This window comes from Chelonia mydas, chromosome 1 (genome assembly GCF_015237465.2).
Source record: "Chelonia mydas isolate rCheMyd1 chromosome 1, rCheMyd1.pri.v2, whole genome shotgun sequence".
NCBI classification, from domain to species: domain Eukaryota; kingdom Metazoa; phylum Chordata; order Testudines; family Cheloniidae; genus Chelonia; species Chelonia mydas.
In genome coordinates this window covers 260,556,773-260,577,529 of record NC_057849.1, presented here as the reverse complement: position 1 = coordinate 260,577,529, position 20,757 = coordinate 260,556,773, and the positions used below count along the sequence as shown (strand labels likewise).

The window sequence follows — 20,757 nt, the reverse complement described above, 5'->3', positions numbered from 1 at the left end:
AATACAAAAAGCTGAAATGTGAGAATGTGGAGACAGCATGAAACAATGAAAATATTATCAAAACAAACACCATGAGGGCTACTGTACGGATTGGGGTTATTCATTGACGTATTTCATTCCTTTAAAAATGCTATTTTAAAAAAATGTACATGAATCTGTCACAGAACTTCCAGGCTGCTGCACAGAAGTATTGCCTACACTAGGGGACCTGGCCCCAGAACTGAGTCTATCTTGTCATGGAATAGATGGGGCCTTGACAATAACAAGCCAGGTTTGCAACAGCAAGCCAGTGTGTACAGTCAAGTTCTCACTAGTCACCATATGATAACAAAAGGGTTTGCAGCTTCATGTTTAGAGGCCACCCTACAGCAATAAATCATAAGAACGGCCATACTGGGTCAGACCAAAGGTCCATCAAGCCCAGTATCCTGTCTTCTGGCAGTGGCCAATGGCAGGTGCCCCAAAGGGAATGAACGGACAGGTTATCATCAAGTGATCCCTGCCCTGTCACCCAATCCCAGCTTCTGGCAAACAGGGGCTAGGGACAGCATTCCTGCCCATCCTAGCTAATAGCCATTGATGGACCTATCATCTATGAATCTATCTAGCTCCCTTTTGAAACCTGTTATAGTACTGGCCTTCATAATACTCGGGCAAGGAGTTCCAGAGGTTGACCGTCCGTTGCATGAAAAAATACTTTCTTGTGTTTGTTTTAAACCTGCTACCTATTAATTTCATTTGGTGGCCCCTTGTTCTTGTATTATGAGAAGGAGTAAATAACACTTCCTTATTTACTTCTCTATACCATTCATGATTTTATTGACCTCTATCATATCCCCCCTTAGTTGCCTCTTTTTCAAGCTGAAACGTCCCAGTCTTATTAATCTCTCCTCATATGGAAGCCGTTCTATACCCCTAATCATTTTTTTTGCCCTTTTCTGAACCTTTTCCAATTCCAATATATCCTTTTTGAGATTGGGCGACCATATCTGCATGCAGTATTCAAGGTGTGGGCATATCATGGATTTATACAGAGGCAATATGATATTTTCTGTTTTATTATCTATCCCTTTCTTGATCATTCCCAACTTTCTGTTCACTTTTTTGACTGCCGCTGCACATTGAGGGGATGATTTCAGAGAACTATCCACAGTGACTCCAAGATCTCTTTCTTGAGTGGTAACAGCTAATTTAGACCCCATCATTGTATATGTACAGTTAGGATTACGTTTTCCAATGTGCATTACTTTGCAGTTATCAACATTAACAGTTTGAGCAGCCCTTGGTTGAATAATGAACTCCAGGCTAACAAACAAGAACCTACAGCAGCATACTCATGAGTACCCATATAATAAAAATAAACCATGGTGCACGGCCTAGTGCTCATAAACAACCCTACCCTAACAAACCAGTGAGCGCTGTCCTGCACACATCAGAGCAAACCAACGTGTACCACTCAGCATAAGTGATTACTCTGAGATAACAAAAACTAATGTGTGTAAACAAGGGATAGAAAACTGTTCAGAAAAGAAAAGCATTTCTGTTTTGAGTTTTTAAGTGTCTATTCATAACAGTGAGCATTAAAATACAGGATCAGACCCTCCACTGGTGTAAATCAGTGTATGGACTAACGTCAATAGATCTCTACTCATTTATACAAGCAGAGGATCTGGCCCACAGATTTTATAACATGATATCCAGTACTGTTACCCCATTCGTTCTTTGCACAGTGCTTTGAACATGTAAAGTGCAACTATGTTTCAGTGATCAGTCTTAGCACTATTTATCCCAGACCCTGCATCAATGCATTGGTTGCCAATTAGAATGGGTTAGAGAGGGTGAAAGATGCTTTCAAGTTTGGAATGGATCAGTTACCTTTTTGTCGCTCAGTCCAGACACTTGGTCCACGTACTCCTCTTGGATCATGAAGGCAGCCAGGTTGGCAGTATAACTGGCCAGGAAGATGACAGCAAAGAAGGCCCACACAGACACCATGATCTTGCTAGTGGTACCTTTGGGATTCTGCACTGGCACCGAGTTGTTAAACACCAGACCCCACAGCAACCAGATAGCTTTGCCAATGGTGAAAGAGGGTCCACCTGGCTCTGGAGTGACCAAGGAATAAAACACAGGCAGTGAAAACCTCAGGATAAGCAATCTGCAGTTCTACTTACTCATGCAACTTGATCACTGGATTAATATTTCTGTCTGTTCCCACAGCTGTAATGCACTCACATGTGTCCCTGCAGTGGCACTAAAGTGCAGCCTCACTCTGAAAAGTGACTTTGTAATAAATGGCAACGTGGACTTCCATGTTTATCATGTCTCCAGGATTTTGTTGACAAATTAGTACAGTTTACAAGGAAAAAAGATGCTTTTTTCTAACTCCTAACTGGCCCTGGAATCTGAAAGTCAAACTGTTCCTTTCTGCTTTGGGCATCATCACTAGCAATAAAGATTCTGCCAGATGAATTCTGCCCTCTCTTACAGCTGTTCAACACCACTGCCCTCCAATTACTCCCTCAGGGATGCGCACGCAAGCTAGCACCCTTAGTGGGTTGGCCCAGGCATAAGTAAGTGCCCAACCTGAAGACCACAGGGTTGCACAAGTAGCCCTACAAATGAATCTCCCTTTGCCATTATGTTGATGATGCATGAGCCAGAAAAGAGCCCAGCTCTATCTCCCTGAGCTGCGTTGGCTCTGAGGGGCAGACAGTAGTAAAAAACCAGACAGATCTTACTTTTTCAGAAAGTCAGCAGCTCTGACTCTGAATCTGACATGCAAGGAACAGATCTGCCATGCAAGAAGGGGCTATTTTGTAGTCACTTTTCAGAGTAGAACCTCACGCTAACTATAACAAACACATCTGGGAATGGAGCACTCAGCTTATCATTTTGAAAACTCAGAATATGAAAACTGTAAGGTTCTTATGGCAACCTTATCTCTTCCACACTGCATATACTAGACACAGTGCTAGAGATCTCTGAGAGACAGACTGGAGTTTGCCCCCACAAGGTTGGGAGAGAGATTATAATTGGAATTATTCCAAGAGTTCTTCTCAGGAAGCAACTGTCCAAGTGGGAGCTCCACTACTCATGTGACCCTCTGGTGTCAGCTCAGCTCAGCTAACTGGTATAGTAACAATATCTAGCTCCTATATAGCACTTTACAGGGAGGTCCATATCATTATCCCCATTTTACAGATAGCTAAACTGAGGCACAAAGAGGAGAACTGACTTGCCCAAGGTCACCTGGCAAAGTCCAGTGGCCAAGTCAGGAATAGCACCCAGGTCTCCCGAGTCCCAGTCCCGTGCACTATCCACCAGGCCCCACAGTGTGGTATTGAAAAGGTAGGGCCATACTCCCACCTGCTGCATCGGTGGAGCGTCTAGTGCTAGCAGTGGTGCTACCCTTAGAGATAGTCTTTGTGCTGTTTATGGTGACTAGGGCTGACCTCTACAGAGGAGCACAAGGGAGGGAAGATTTCTTGCACCTTCTCTTCCACCCATGTCATGCTAGCTACACCTTAGCCCTTCGAGATAACTAATTGTTTTATTTAAAATATAACTTTAAATGCAAGTGGCCCACTTCTACCCTTGGAGGTGCACACACAACTCCAGCTGACTCCAATGGGGATGTATCAGCTGTCAAAATTGGATCCTCCATATGAAATGGAGACAAGTTAGCTATTGTGAGAAATATACATTTTTGAACTTCCTGGCTTTCTGAGTGCTTATAACTGTAATGTTAATATGACACTAGCATGGTTTTGTGCATTGCATTAATTTATTATTAAGAAAAAAGAGGAGAGAGAGGCTAAGAATAGGATTTTCAAAATGTCCTCATAATTTAGGGGCGCAAGTCCCTCTGATTATCAGTGCCTAGGTCACTAAGGGTATAGCTACATTGTAATTAAACACCTGCCGCTGACTTGTGCCAGCTGACTCCAGCTAAGGGGCTTGGGCTAAGGGGCTGTTTAATTGCCGAGCAGACTTTTGGGCTTGGGCTGCAGCCCAAGCTCTGGGACCCTCCCACCTTGCAGCCCGAGTCCGAACGTCTACACTGCAATTAAACAGCCTCTAAGCCCGAGCCCCACAAGCCTGAATCAGCTGGCACAGGCAAGCTGCCTGTTTTTAATTGCCGTGTAGACATACCTGTAAGTGCATTTGAAAATTCCACCCTAAAACACTAATCTCTCAACTGATTTCACTGCATATTTTCACAACTGCATTGTCAACCACAGAACCACACAGTGATGGGAATATCAAAGTAACCTTAACTAGAGCATTAGCGACCAAGCAATGCCCCTCTGCCATGTACATTGGCCAAACTGGACAGACTCTACGTAAAAGAATAAATGGACACAAGTCAGATGTCAAGAATTATAACATTCAAAAACCAGTCGGAGAACACTTCAATCTCTCTGGTCACTCGATTACAGACCTAAAAGTCTCAATTCTTCAACAAAAAAACTTCAAAAACAGACTCCAACAAGAGACTGCTGAATTGGAATTAATTTCCAAACTGGACACCATTACGTTAGGCTTGAATAAAGACTGGGAGTGGATATGTCATTACACAAAGTAAAACTATCCCCCCCCCCCCCCCCCCCCCCCCCCGACCCCGCCACTGTTCCTCAGACGTTCTTGTCAACTGCTGGAAATGGCCCACCTTGATTATCACTACAAAAGGTTTTTTTTCTCTCCTGCTGGTAATAGCTCACCTTACCTGATCACTCTCATTACAGTGTGTATGGTAACACCCATTGTTTCATGTTCTCTGTGTATATAAATCTCCCCACTGTATTTTCCACTGAATGCATCCGATGAAGTGAGCTGTAGCTCACGAAAGCTTATGCTCAAATAAATTGGTTAGTCTCTAAGGTGCCACAAGTACTGCTTTTCTTTTTGCGGATACAGACTAACACGGCTGCTTCTCTGAAACCAAGCAAACACTGTAACATATGCACCTGCCATCCACATCTGCACTATTACACACATCTGTAGTAACAAAAACATCTGTCCGAACATGTAATATTTACGACTATTCAGACATACTATTAATTGCATCTGCCCATACAGCTAGTTTAATATCTGCATCTGGCTGCACAGCTGTATTAATATCAGCAGCTGATTGCACATCTGTATTAGTCTCTCCCTTTAACCTCATAGCTATTTTCATCTGCTCATACATCTGTTTAGATATGTGCATCTGCCCATACATGCTGTCCACAGTTCCGTGTTATTAGAGAAGTCCCCACTGGCACAGTTATACTTAAGTCTCTGTCTGTATTTCCATTACACATTCTTTTTTTTTTTTTTTTTTTTTTTGGTCAGTGCTGTCTAACTTGGTAGTATAAATCAGCTGGAGGCAATGGCTTGGCAGGCAAGTGAACATATTTTCAAACAAACATCTGAGTTCAGCTGTTGTTAAGTGACCAGTGTGCTGACAAAATAGAAGGCCTTAGGTTGAGGACCAATTCATAATGGAGTGAGATTAAGGAGAGAGTAGCAACCTTAACTGCTGAGCATTCCATCTCTGCTAATGCAAAAATCCCTCTCTGTCCTCTTCTCTGACTCATCTCTTCTTCTCCCAGGGAAGAAGGCTTTTGAACATCACAGAGAGAGAACAGACTTGCCCCCTCTATTCTCCCATGCCCTGCAAAATAACTCCTCATTCAGCCCCAGGAAAACCAATGTCTCACTTTCCCAGTCCTCTCACAATGTTTGGTCAACAAAAGAGCTTTAAAACTAAATGGGGTGGGGACACGCCCAGGTAATGGATTTCAAGTCTGGGGCATAGAAGAATATAATAGGGGAGAGTTTCTCTCTCTGGGCTTTTAAGTTTTAAAGTGAAACGTAGCACTGATGAAAGGTGGACTGGCAGTGCAGGACCCTCTAATTATTCCAAAAAGGCTTTTACAGCAGGGCCAGTGCTAGATAACCGCATCCACTTCCCCTCCCCACCAGCTAGAAATAGTTTGGAGTTAGCACTCTATAGATGAAAGGCTCTACATAACAGTCTCCTGAGCCAAGCTGATTATCCATTATCCATACCCATTATTATCTTAAGAGTCATCTTCCCACCTCCCTCCCTTCCCTTCTTAGACAGCACATGGAGATCCAAGCGGGCTGGATCCATGAGCATGTGTAGGGGGTAAAGGAACTCCCACTGACTAAGGAGCCGGGATGAGGAGGGAGAGAAACTTACAATCGAAAAGGGTCCTCTTACCTCTGCCATCAGCAAGGCACCGATTGTAACCCACAGGGCTGAAGTACTCAAAGACGAAGACAGCCACTGCAGAGATTATGAGCAGCATTACAAACATCATCACCCATACGTCAGCACTGAATGGTTCTGGGCAGGAGAGGAGAAAAACAGGGCACAGGGTGAAATGCCAGACGCACCACAGGCAGCGTACTATCCCACTCAGAGGGCTCCATGTCGAGGTTGGGGATCGGGGGGGACTGGTTTGCACAGAACAGGAAATAGCTCCAAAACCTTCACTCCCCCACCTCAAATCAAGCCTCAAAGCTTCTGAGCCTGGAAAAAGTTAGTTCATTTTTTATTCCATTTTCATCGCAGGGCCAGATGTTATCAAATGCAATGATGAAATGCTCGTCCCATTAAGTCCTTCAGCTCATTTCTGGGGAACAAACAGGTTTGGATATGATTCAGCTACGCAGTTTAATTTTGGGGTGCCTGCCTGAACCAAACTGTATCCCTGAAGTTTTTGCAGTTCAGCCAGAATTATGGGAGTTCTACCAATGTTCCACCCTGCCGCTTGGCAATTGAGACCTGCAGGCTGCACTAGAAATGCTATAGTTCATGTCCTGTGAGTGTTTGACTGAAGCTGCCTTCTGCCCTGCTCCAAGCTTAAGGGGCGGTGATGGGGCTGAGCGAATTCAGATCAAATATGACCCTGCTACAACCTTCAGTCAAAGTTTGAACCCAAACCTATTTGAAGTTCAAAAACATTGTGTTGATTTTGTTGCTGCTGCTGTTTTAAATTTCCTAGTGATATTTCAGGACCTGGCCAAAGCCAGAAAACACTGGAAAGCTTATAAGAAAAGCATTATCTCCTGAGATTCCCAGCCCAAAGAGGTTTAGATAATCTTCCTTAGGTACATGAGTAACTTCATATGGATAAGTGTTTGCAGAATCAGGGTCAGAGAGCAGACTGATCCTATAGCTCACCTTTTATTCTTTGCTATATCTCAACGTATTTTATAAAGCAAAGCGGTAAATATTAGGAATGTAGTAACTGCTTGAGGAAACACAGCAGCAACTCTGCACTCAGTGATCACTCTCTACTACCTTGGGACACTAGAACTGGGGAGTGGAATCTTGGCCTACCACAGGGATTGTGCCCCACTCTTTTTCAGAAATGCTGGTAGATATTTATCTTCCACTGGATACTGTGCCAAGAGAGCTTAGGTTAATGTGTCCTTGTAAGGTGACATGTCTAAAGCCATGTCTTACCACCCTCATTGTGTTATCACTAAGGACAGGCACACGTTCTGGTAGGAGGACCTATACCACTTTTCTTCTGGCTCACACTCACTGGGAGTGATACTAGCTGAGCCAACGGGCACCTCACCTACCTGGAAATCAGAACTGTGACTGCAGCAATGTAGACATACCCAAGCTAGCTTTGATCTAGCTAGCTCCCATAACAATAGAAATGAAGCCACGGCAGCATGGGCTAGTCATTCGAGTAGGCACCCAGGGTGGGCTTAACCTCACTGCTATTGTTATTGGAGTTAGCTAAATTAAAGCTAGGTCAGGTATGCCCCACGTGCTACAGTTAACCTCTGACAGCAGTGTAGACAGACCCACAGTGATACTGTGTACTGTAGGCTGAGAGCTGTAAGTGAGTCACCTCCTTGCTAGTACTGTGCCTAAAGGTCACTGACAAATATTCTGGAGCTCCTAGACCTTGAGTGTTTGAATTTGCCTGGATTTTGCTTGTTTGGGATTTTGAAATAAAACAACTTGAAGAAAAAAAATCCTTCCCTGAAACTCCTTCCTCGGGACGGTCCAGAGACTCACAAGGACTCTTTGGTTGCTTTTTCATTACACTAGTTCCCCCTCACCATCACCTCAGGAGAAGAGCTTACCTAGGAAGGCAGAAGGTGAGACAGTCCCGTTGCTACGTGATACCATGACACTAATTCCTGTCTCGATGAAGGGCACAGAGAAGTCCACCACCTCTGAACGCTCCTCATTTATGGTGAGGGATCCCACCGCCATGTAGGCCCGCTTGGTGACCACCTCAGGTAAGGAGAAAGACGGACAGTTACTGAGGCTGGTTCCACTCATGCCTCATAGTTAAGGACCCCACCCCCATCAGTATCTTCTCCCACTCCTATCTTTTCATACATTCCTTTAGGCTTGGAATTCTCTCCCTGTCCTTAATTCCATCATTTCCTCTTTCTTATCTCTCTTCAAGACATACTTTTTCCAAGAGACTTATAAATATTAATCTTCTACTCAAAGAATGTTGTGTGTATTAAAAAAATGATATGTAAAGTATACCTGTGCAGCTCTCAGGATAAACACATCATCTGTCTAGAGGGAAAGTTATCTTATTTCTGTTGTTCTTGTCTTCTCTTCCTTCTATGAATGTCTGTCATTATCCCTTATATGTCTTGCCTTAATTTAGATCATAAACTCTTTGGTGCAGGGACACGTGACAGTCAGCAACCTTATGTTCATCCTTTTTACAAGACCATGATCAATTTTGTACAAAGTGTGCCTTGTGAGGTATCATTTGAAAACTCATAATTTGCTGAACATTAGTGCCCTGGTAAAATATGTGTGGCAACATTGTATGTGAAGTTATAAAATTCTACTGTATAAGATATGTTCCAAATTTAGAAAACCCAGCACAAACCTTAGAGACAAAAGGCAAACTGATGCTTCAGCCAGGTGTCAACATAATCAAACGGACTATCACCCGATTAAGCAGCCATTCTTTGGCAGGAAGAAGGGTGTGAGCAAGGCATTTACATCTTGGCAGTGGAACAACTGGAGGTTCCTATGCAAACAGACTGGCTGCCATCTGAACCCCAGCTGGAGATGATTCTCAAAGAGGAGGAAGAGATATAAAAAAGAGGAACAGAGTTCCCAAATCACCTCTCTCCCTTCATCTCTGCTCATGGCATCAAGCACACATGAAAGACAAAAGAAGCATCACTGAACTGTGGGAGTGGTCCTGGCTGAAGGAAGCTAGCTAGACTGCTGTAAGCATGTAGTGTGAGAAATCTTTTTGCTTTAAATTCACTTAGCTTGCTAAATTAGGTATTAGTTTGTGTTTTATCTTTTATTTCTTTGTAACCAATTCTGTTTTTATGACTTATTACTTGTAATCACTTAAAATCTTTCTGTCATTAATAAACTTGTTGTATTGTTTTATCTAAGCCAGTGTGTTTGGATTGAAGTGTTTGGGGGACGACATTTGAGGTAACAAAATGAGTGCATATCATTTTCTATTAATGAAATGATGGACTTTCTATGAGCGTGCATTGTCCAGGACGGTACTGGGCAGTACAAGACACACATTTCTGGGGGAAAGTCTGGGATTGGGAATTTGCTGGTGTTACTCTGAAGTATAATTCCAGGGTGGAAGGCTGTCTGTCTGAAGCACTCTTGCACTATAGCTTGGGGTAATTTACATGCTAAAGGCTGTGTGTGAGCAAGCCAGGAGTGGCTGCTCTCACAGTGAAGCAGTGTGAAAGGCTGGAGAACTGAGGGGACACAGCTGTCCAACAGTGCAGGTTGTACCTTGGGCGATATCACAGGACATATCCTTTTATTTGATTGTAAAGTGCCAAACACATGTGGCACAGTAAAAAATAATAAATAATAAATGAGAGGGATTATAGCTATTGTTCAGCAGTGAGTATGCCACAATGGATTCATTTTTATGAGGTCTCATCTGCCCCTTCCCAGGAAGGGGAACTAATCAGAACTTGGAGTAGGCTCTGACTCCAGAGCCCAGCCTCTGGGTAAAGCTCAGCTCCACCCTTCATTGCTTACCTCCCCAATCATTCCATTCCATGTCCCATTGATTTTCTTCCCATGCTTGCCATTGGTCACCAGATAGAGGTCATAGGTGAATTTGACAGACTTGGAGATTTTCTTGAGGATGTCAATGCAGAACCCCTTGCAGCATTTCTTGACATAATCAGGCTCCTCGTCCGTCTTGTTCCTGACCAGTCACAATAATAAGGGATTAAGTTTGAGGAGAACTCCCTCTGCTAACCCCCCTCTATTCCCAGAACACCTACCCTCACTCCCTGAACACACTCCTCATGAAGACCCTAGCTTGTGGTACCACTGCTGAGGGGCAAAACGAGCCAAGCTTGCAGGGCTTGGCTGGCTGGCTGTACTAGTGACAAGAGGCAGCATGGGCCAGGTTGAGAGAGCCCAGATGGCTTAGCTGGAGCAGAGTATCAGGGCAAGCCAAGAAGGCTCCACCTTCTTTGTGGAGAACAGTGAGCCAGAAGGAGAAAGATCATGTGAGTGCCTACTCGGTCACGATGCGCTTTTGGCAGGGGACCGTATTCCTCATGCAGGTGCCACTTAGTGGGTCCACACTCTCCACAATAACGAACGGCGCCTCCTCTAGGGTCACAATACTCAGATGGTCATCCTCACGCTCCTCAGAATCAGGGTACAGCTCAAAGCGGGGCCACACATAATACTTCATCTGGAGGCTCTTGTCCTTCCATTTCCCCACCTGCGGAGACACAAACAAGACAGAAACACGTGACTGCCCAATCCCTCTCCAAGTTACCCTGTAGCGTATTGTCTGGAGACAAGAGGCCCCCAGAGTGCCTGAGCCACTCACATGTGCAAGAACTTTTTTGAGAGGCAGACCCTGGGGAAATGGGTTCAACAATAGAGAAGATCACACAGGAAATGAGTTTGGAGAGTCCCTTTGGCGTAATAATCAGACTCTGTTCTCAGATGGGCTAAAACTGAAATAAGAAGAGAGCTGCATGTCAGGATTGAGTTTCCCTGGGTGGAGGGGACCATTGCTGGAATAGCTGGGGGTGCTATAAGTCAGGATTGACCATACATAAGCAGAGCTTTGAAGGAAAAGCTCATTTAACAGTTTCCAACACGATCCAGCTCAAATCTTTCCAGTGTTATCACTCCTGCACTTTCCCAATCACTAAATGGCATAGCTGTACAGATTAGATGCAGATAAAGAATTGGTGCTCTGTCTTCCTGATGCACGAGAAGATATTTCAGGGAGATTCTATTACTTTTATTTATGCTACTTTTGCTTAAGGAAATACTACAATCTTACCCCTTCAGCCACTACTCTCATTTCTTGGGTAAACATGGACTTCCTTGTTGCAGGGGGTTCCTTTGTCAGCTGTTGCTATGTACACCCCACAGACAGGAGTTGTTCTTTTGAAGCCATTGCAATCTCCCACCAGGTGATGTAGTTAGAACACACACTACCCGGGGTAAGATATTCCTTACAGAAATTCCAGAAAAACCCACCTATGATGCTTTCAAACATCAAAGTCTCACCTCTGCTCACATTTTCGCCCATCCCATCACAATTGACACTAATAAGCATCTTGCTTGGCAGCTTCAGCTGAGCGGGCCAGGTCTGAATGAGCCTTGAGAACAAACTCCCCACTCATTCCTAGAAGCAATGCCTCCAGGTCAGAGTTGAGGTACATTGATGGTGGGGGCAGCGTGTGTGCGTAGGAAGCATGACTTGCTGCTGCTCATGGTGTACCTGCTCTGTGGGTAAATAGAGGGCTGGAGTCTCCAGCGGCTGTCAACCTTTCACTGAATTTCATTTTTAAAATTACAGGGGGAAAAGCACTTATTAGAGCCTTTTTAGGTGTCAAAGGTTATTCGATAAAAATCAAAGCTGTTCTGGTGTTTTGCATTTGATGGCATCTAGAACCAGCATAAAACATTTATTGCTTTGTAAAACCTTCATCTGACTTAAAAAAGAGCAAATACCCAGAGTGGGTTTATTCAGTAAATTGTTCAAAGGAACAAAAAAGTCACTCCGGGGCAGCAGTGACCCCGTAACCCTCTCCCAGAGCCAACACAGTCCTGTAGGGGGGTGGCACCAGTGTGCTGTCAGAAGGCTGAGCAGCTGGTGGAGCTGGGTCAGCCCATGGGAACCTGAAGATCAGAAGCTGGCAGCAGATGCCAGGAGTGGGCTACATCTGACATTCTTGTGATCCTGAGGGATCGCCATATTCAAAACAGGAAACAAATTCAGCCATTTTTTCCCTTCTTTTTTTTAAAGTACATTTTCATGCCAGATTAATACCCCGGGGACTGATGGCCTCTGTTTATCCTCAGAACAGGTACAACATTGGCAACAAAAGAGAAAATTCTCTCCCCAATCTCATACTTCAGCCCTAATCAAGACGGCCCATTTCTGAGGGGCAGAGGACAGTTTTCTCTACGGTCCATTTGGTCTCTTTGGCCTCTCTGCTGAGAATGACAACAAGGAGCCCAAAGAGAGCCATTTGTGCTGGTGGCTTCTGCAGTTTGGACTTATGCTCATGAGGAACTGGGCTCAGATCAGAAGGTCATTTCACTCAGGCCACCAAAAAAGCTGGCAGATAGGAACAACTTTCATTTAAATGACAGACTTGGGGCTGGATTGGCACTAGTGATCTACAGGCAAAAGGGCATCCCCAGCACACATCCATCCCAGACACACATTCAGGAACATTTATCAACATTATCAATAAGTGGTCAGTGAAAGAGACATCTTTCCATATCATAGCAGCACATAGAAATCACAGCAATATATAAACCCCTAAAGCATAGATTAGACCAGATAGACAGAGGAGTCAGGCCTGACTCATAACTTCCCAAGGTTCCCGATGAAAGAGATGGGGAGCTCATAGAGTGGTAGGCCAGGAACATTTTTTCGTGTTGTATTATATGGGGTAAATTTATGTGGCTTAAGATGGGAATGGCAGCCCAGCAACACCACAGTGTGAGCGCTGAAGTACACAAACTGCAAACACAGCAGTACACAACCTGTTCTCCTGCCCATCAGAGGGTAATGAAATAACAGCACAACTTAAAAATCACTCCATTCCAATAAGCTTTTATAAATTGCCCAAAGAGGAGGAAAAAGAGAAGGTATGTAAGTGGGCTGGCCTAAATTTTCAAGTGTACGATAAGTGCCTCAATAACATGTCCAAATTCTACATTTCAGTGCTCAAATGAACACTCGGGCACATAAAACAGGCATTTCCATGTCTATAGGTAAGTGCTGATTTGAGAGTACAAAGGCAGGAGATGTATAGCCAGCTAACCTAGGAAAACCGGGGGGATGGGGCAATGTCTTTAAGTGTTTGTGATAGACAATGTGCATTAGGGAGAGTTAATGTGTACAAGTGTGAACATGGGAGAGTTAATGGGTATGAGTGTGTATTCAAGAAAGTGTGTGCATAAGGCAGTGTGACTGTAAGGAGAAGAGCGAGAGAAATTGTGTGTGTGCGCACATCTGTGTAAGAGAGAGAGAGGGAGAGAGAAAATGCAAGCAAAGGAAGATCTGAGTGTATTTTTATATGGTATATATCTATGCGAGAGGGAAGGAGCAATGTGTTGTGAGGACAGAGGTTAGACTCAACAAAATAAAATGTCACAGATTTGTCTTGGCCAAGTCATTAAAGGTGACACCTGCAGTTAAACAATATAACCTGCCAGCCAGCGCAAAGCAGAGTGAGGCATTTCTGACAGCTCAGAGTGTTTTGGGGCAGCTTGTAAATTCTTATTATTCCAGTGTTTACTCAATTCCTGCATAAGCCAGAGATGCTCAGGGTTCTTGCGCCACACATCCCATTTATTTACTCGTTATGCAGTTCTGAGAACCCACCCACTTGTAACACCAAAACCTTATCCAATCAGACATCAGCCACCAAAATTCCCCACAGAAAGTCTCAAGGAAAGGAGAATACATTCTCCTATCTCCCCTTATTTCTTTTTCTTAGTGTTACCAAGTCAGTAAGATATTTATAAAACAGAAAGGAGCCAATGGACTGATCTAATTAATATCTTGTACAGTACGCGGTCAAAAGCAGGAGGTTAACCAATCCCAAGCTAACAAAACCCAAATAAATATTATCCCTTTGTAAATAATATGGAACCGCAGATTGGATAGATATCATTGTCAATCACGTCACTCTTTTTCCCTACAGGCCACTCCCTTGAATAATTATTAAGGAGGAAGTTTAATTATAAGGGAGGAAAAAAAACAATTGGGACGCATAACCGGCACAGATCTTTGTCCCCAAATCTCAGTCCCTGAAGACCACTCAAACCTTCTCTGAGCCTAAAAAAGCCTGAAAAAGCTTCCAAAGTTTAGAAACCTCTCTGAATAATTCTGCACCTACCATGTCTTGGAACTGGGACCAAAGAGTGCGCAAAGGTCAGCATGGCTGGCTCGAAACATGGTTTGTGCTCATACATCATTGCTCAAACTTGATTAGTAACAAAGGCTAACGAGCAGCATTCTGTTCCTGCCAAATGCTTGGACTGGCACACAGCTGTCTCCCTGTCACCCGCCAGGACACGTTGCTTTTTTTTTTTTTACAGGGTTGATATGATACACTAATCACGTTTGTGTAACTGATTTGGATGGTCTTGCTTATTCCCAGCTAGCCGGGTGGTAGAACAGCCCAGAACCCCACATGCTGTGTGCCATTTTGCACATGTCACCAGAGTACTTTATTCTCTGTTGAGGCACTATAGGATAGCTGCTCAGAGTTTCCAGAGTGCAATTAGGCAAACAAGGCGAGGCAGTATACCAGGTATGGACACACAAACACAGCTGCTGTGTGACACAAACTGAACTTTGTAACCTGTGACCAGTTAAGATGACCATTCCTCATCTAACCATTACAAAAACCCTGGTTAAAAGTTGTCATGTGGACATAGCCAAAAATATGTCACTCCAGTGAGATTTCCAAGACTTTCTCCTTTCAACTGGGTCAGAGAACTGCCATCCCTTGTGTTTTTCTTAGTATTTCATTTTTATCTGGCCTGGAGAACACAAAGGCCACTTGGGGAACTCTTTAATTGAAAGTTAAAAGGATGTGACCATTCAAAGGTTTGGGTTTTACATTCTGGGCAAGGCTCCTTCCAGATACTGTTTTGGGTGAAGGGTCCAGAGGTACAGGTTCAAGTTTGGGACAAAAAAATTCAGGAGGCTCAGCTCCTTGTTTGGGTGAAGATTAAAGGGGACTGGACAATGTTGTGGTTAACATTTTGCATGAAGCTTCAGGAAGCTCAAGTTTTAGCACAGCTTCTTTCTGGTTCTTATTTTATCCAGGCTTGATCGCCTCCTTGCACTGTCTTATACCATCTCTACCCCCATCCCTACAGTTCATAAGAGGTCACAAATAGGAATGAAGGTATTTCAGTTGCATTTAAAAAGTGACCAAAAAGGTCACCCAAAACTCATTTGGGAATCCAAACCCTTCCCGAGGTTCAACAAAACTGAGATAATATTACCCCCCTATCATTTTTCATGTTCGCAGTTGCCTTTGTGCTTCCTAATTCCAGTGCTGAAATACCAAAAAGAAGGAGAAGAGGGGTGGTGCAGCCTACGACTCAGGAGAACTGGATTTAATTCTCCACTCTGCCACAAAACTTCCTAAGTGACCTGGACTAGGGACTTCCTTCAGTTCCTCATCTGTAAAATGGGGATAATAATACTTTCCTATCTCAATGGGGTATTGTGAGAATAAACACAAAATGCCTTGAGTGTGATACTGGCAGACCAGGTGCCAGCTCATGCCAAGGTCCCCAGGTCTCATTTGAACAAAGACAAACACATAGTTGGAATCCATCTGGCTCACTGTGTGTTAGTATTGTTAAAATAAGTATTAAAATCACATGAATGTGTTTAGTATTTAGACTTTATGGAATGCTTGAAAGTTGCTGCATGCACTGATCTCACTTATAACGTCTGTATCTCATACTGTAAGGACGTATTTGAGCTGTTGTATTGTGAGCCTCTGTCCCTGTGGAATTCACCAGACAGGACAGAAACATTAAGCAGTGTGAAGGGCTGATCTTCAACAGGTGTTACACCCTTCCCAAAAAGAAAGGTCAGGACTATTGTGGGAAATTGGAAGTGGAATTTTCCTATGTACCCTCAACAAGAGGACAAAGGACTTTTGTTGTCCTGGTCTCCTCCCAGTGAAGATGAGTCATGCAAGTGGATTCCTCCTATCGACTGAGTTTGCAGCTGAGAACGCATGGCAAGAGGGGGATAAATGCCCCAAACAAAAGGAACTTGACAGGTTTCAGAGTAGCAGCCGTGTTAGTCTGTATTCGCAAAAAGAAAAGGAGTACTTGTGGCACCTTAGAGACCAACAAATTTATCTGAGCATAAGCTTTCGTGAGCTACAGCTCACTTCATCGGATGCATTCAGTGGAAAATACAGTGGGGAGATTTATACACACAGAGAACATGAAACAATGGATGTTACCATACACACTGTAACGAGAGTGATCACTTAAGGTGAGCTATTAAGCAGGAGAGCGGGGGTGTGGGGGGTGGGGGAGGAAAACCTTTTGTAGTGATAATCAAGGTGGGCCATTTCTAGCAGTTGATAAGAATGTCTGAGGAACAGTGCAGGGTGTGGGGGGAGGAACAAACATGGGGAAATAGTTTTAGTTTGTGTAATGACACATCCACTCCCAGTCTTTATTCAAGCCTAAATTAACTTTATCCAGTTTGCAAATTAATTCCAATTCAGCAGTCTCTCCTTGGAGTCTGTTTTTTTGTTTTTTTAAGTGATCACTCTCGTTACAGTGTGTATGGTAACACCCATTGTTTCATGTTCTCTATGTATATAAATCTCCCCACTGTATTTTCCACTGAATGCATCCGATGAAGTGAGCTGTAGCTCACGAAAGCTTATGCTCAGATAAATTTGTTGGTCTCTAAGGTGCCACAAGTCCTCCTTTTCTTTTTAAAATGAACTTGGTATCTCCATGTGCTTGGTCTCTGGGGGGGGCAAAGTGTTTCTAGACATAAATAAGAGATTCCCCAGCTGCTTAGACTGGGTTAGCCCTAAAGGACATATACAGCTTGCTGATTATAGAAGCTTCTATTCTTTTGAAATTTAAAATTGGAACTCATTTGTGTATCTGTGTTTACCTGCCTTAACCTTGTGAATAACTCAGGTTTCCTTTTCCTATTTAATAAACCTTCAGATAGTTTAGAATAGGATTGGTTCAAGTGTTGTCTTTGGTGTGAGATCTAAAGTGCAATTGACCTGGGGTAAGTGACTGTCCTTTGGGACTGGAAGTAACTTGATTCTTGGGGTAAGGACCATCTATCACAGAGGTGAGCTCACCCGTGTGGTGACTTAGATTGAAGTCCCCAAGCAGGCTGCCTGTGACTCTATGTTTAGGCTGTCATGGCACCTGAGAAGTTTACACTTGATAATTGGTTGGTGAAATCGAAGTGTAGAACTCGCAGCCTATCTGGGGTTTGTACCCTGGTTCATCAGTCTGCCCTGAGGGCGGTATTCATGCTCCTGATTCACTGCAGGCAGCATTACATTGAGGGGCTCAGATACTATGGCAACGGGGGCCATATAAGTGCATACGATAGAAAGACAAGGAAACATTTATGTTCCTAATTTAGAATTAGAAGTAGGAAGATGAAATCTTGTGAGGCGAACCTGTTCTCGGGGGGAGGTTCAGTCTGGAGTTCTCCAGGCATCGGCTGGTAAGCATCATTAGTCTCATTGCACAGGGAATGGGGGAACGATGCCTAAGGCTAGGTCTACACAGCAAAGACAAACCTGTGGCTGGCCTGTGCCAGCTGACTCAGGTCCTCGGGGTTTGGGCTGCAGGGTTGTTTCATTGCTGTGTAGACTTTCTGGCTCAGGCTAGAGCCTGAGCTCTGGGACCCTCCCACTTTGCAAGGTCCTAGAGCCCAGGGTCCCTGGCTGAGCGCAGATGGCTACACTGCAATGAAAGAACCCCGCAGCCCGAGCCCCACAAGCCAGTGTCAGCTGAAGGTGTCTAGTGCTGTGTAGACATACCCTGAGGCAGAGAGCTGTCAAGTGCCTTGCTCTGCATCCCACAACTAATGGATGTTAAAGCAGAGACTATAACTCCGGTCTCCTGCCTCCCAGTCTTGTGCCTCAACCACTAGACAGACAGTGATGCCTCCCATGCAGCCACTTGAACAGACTTTCAATCTTAACCTTTATTGAAGCTTGTCAGTCACTAGTTGTAAGCTTCCACGGGTGACATCACAGCTATTTCCCTCTGGAACACCTCTGATGTAACAAAAGCACATCACCAGAGGCGTTGGCATGCAACTGAACAAGCAGGGAGGGGAGAAATACCACCGAGAGCGAAAATCTCCTGTTTACAAACACTTGGGCTCATTAATTAGCCACATCAGCCAAAGAAAAAAAAGAATATTTGTGAATGTTCCATATGCAAATTAATTAACATGAAAACAATGTCCCTTCTCGAGCATCAAGTTCATCTTCCACAACCACCTGGTGAAGTCTGATGCCCTTACTACATCTGCACAACAGGGAATTGTTTCTAATGGGCTTTCGCTTCAGCAAGAACGATCGCTGCAGGGCTGGAGGGACTGCTCCTTCTTCTGTTTGTACAGCTCCTAGCACTCTGTGGGCACTACACAGCATAAAGTAACTGCTTTTGCTTTCCATCTCTCAATCCTATGGCTCTCCAAATAAAATAATTTCCCAGGAATGCAGTCCTCTGGTTGTTTCTTTACTGGTATCTTTTGCTTGCTTTTTTGTCGGTGTTTAAGTCCTATCCTCCGCCCTAATTAGCCCAAGAATGTTAAAGAGGTGTACTCTAAAAGTGCCTGTATTTTGTAAAGTCATGAAATACAGTGTTCTCTGGTATCACAGGGGGAGAGCTACATAAATGATGAGGTGACCACCTCTGTAAATTACTCCTTATGCCAGAACTGATGTGAGAACTGTCAAATGTTGCTGATGTCAGAACTCATGGCTTACTGTAGTGGAAGGCCTGGCTTCTGGTAGTGGAGCTCACACTAGATGGTGATAGGGAGTCCTTTTTTTTTTTTTTTGCACGGAAGGTTGTGGCTCATAGTACCGGTGGCAGAGGGCCTACATGGCTTCCGGTAGCTGAAGGCATGGTTAGTGTTGGTGATTGGTATGCATAGCTTCCAGATGTAGAGCTCATGGATTACAACAGAATCCATGGCTTATGGTAATGGAGGGTGCGATGAACATATCTTACGGGGGTGGAGGTCACAGCTTAATATGGTGGCAGAGGGTGTCATTTATGGTTGGGGAGGCCAAGTTTTATTTAGTGTGCTGGAGATGTGGTCTACTGTGGTGAACAGTGTGTGGCTTATCCTGCAGCAAATAGTTCTCTGGATTTATACAAATGCAAAGGAACAGCTCTTCCATACGCGCTAGGCTCCCTTTACATAAAACTTAAACATAGCCAAGAAATAATACCCCACCATAACTAAAGTGCAGCCATACTGTTCAATATAACCATCTACAGCCAATCAGGCAACACAAACCCTAGGCTCAGCCTTCTTCTGCAACAATTCTGCACCCTGGCAAGCCCCCACCCCCTCTGAAATGCCTGGGGGAAGAAAGATGAGCATTTCACCATCTCTTAAGGGTCATCAGATTCAGCTTATTTTGGACTAAGGTCAGGACAAGCAAACTCCAAAGGCATGATGCCCCTACAGAGAATACCAAACGAGTAGGGCTTCATCTTGAGCTCCTCTGCTTTTCTCCACTGTGGTAGTGTGGCCCAGGGGGAAAAGGTGGCAGATTTTTTGAGGACAAGGTGGTCGGAGGCATGTTTCATGTGATGGAAGCGTCTGTCTGTTCCAATGGTTTATTGTGGTGGAGATGTATTGTTTTTTAAATGGCCTTATAAAAAAAATACTCCCTCTCGTTCGCGCGCGTGTGTGTGTGCGTGTCCACATTGTGCAGGTGGGTGCCTGCATACAGTACGTGTCCATGCATGTAATGCCCTGACTAACGATTTTTTTCCCCTTGGTTTTTCTTGTTGAGCAATATATTTTGCTGAGCTTTCTTTTCTCTCAATTAATTTTTTTAACATATTACAGGAAAAGAGCAGCTCACCCATTTACGCCACAGCCTGAGGGACAGTTTAACCCTTTTACTGATTGGGGGAAGTAATGAATCTGGGCACTGGACTGGGGTGTACAAAACCCAATGAACGCTCAGGTAAGGCATTGGCAGTGACTGTTTTGCTCTGAGTGAATTTCTGCTCTGGGCTCCCCTGCAATCCACCACTGATGGGAGGTTTAAAAATGCAGACCTAGAGGCGGTTGAAAGAGTCTCTTTGTATTAAGACAAGCAGGGTGTTGAAAGCAAGCCGGCCACAGTGAGGATGGGAGAGTAAGCAATGGAAAGGGAGGGGCTTGCTTGCATTTTTTATTGTTTGTCAGAAGTAGCAAGGCAGAGCGAAGAAGCCACTTTGTGAGGTGCCTCTGGGGAATGGGAGGAGATCGGAATATTGAACATGGGAATTTCACCTGCTGTGGTGCCCCCATTGCCAAATGCCATCCTGCCCTCTGCAAGACAGGCAAAAAACAACAGCCCTGCCCTCCAGCACCACCCAAAACCCTTTGGTCCCCTAAGTCGATAGTTTTTTACACGGAACTGGCTGACCCACACACTGGGGCACCCTTAACAAGAGGCACCCACTCTCCATGAAATAGGCAT

General features: G+C 44.3%; 1 protein-coding gene across 4 annotated transcripts in view; it reads right to left on the bottom strand.

Annotated features, from left to right (window-relative positions):
* The window catches only part of GRIN2B (glutamate ionotropic receptor NMDA type subunit 2B), a 287,157-nt gene that overhangs the window by 48,094 nt on the left and 218,306 nt on the right, over positions 1 to 20,757 (bottom strand). For all 4 annotated transcript variants that reach the window (XM_007064060.4, XM_037883416.2, XM_037883410.2 and 1 more), the window contains 5 exons: positions 10,537 to 10,745; positions 10,043 to 10,214; positions 8,122 to 8,275; positions 6,233 to 6,358; positions 1,876 to 2,105 (listed from right to left, as the gene is read on the bottom strand). In XM_007064060.4, coding sequence (XP_007064122.2) covers positions 1,876 to 2,105; positions 6,233 to 6,358; positions 8,122 to 8,275; positions 10,043 to 10,214; positions 10,537 to 10,745 — 891 coding nt within the window. The remainder of the gene's footprint in view (positions 1 to 1,875; positions 2,106 to 6,232; positions 6,359 to 8,121; positions 8,276 to 10,042; positions 10,215 to 10,536; positions 10,746 to 20,757) is intronic.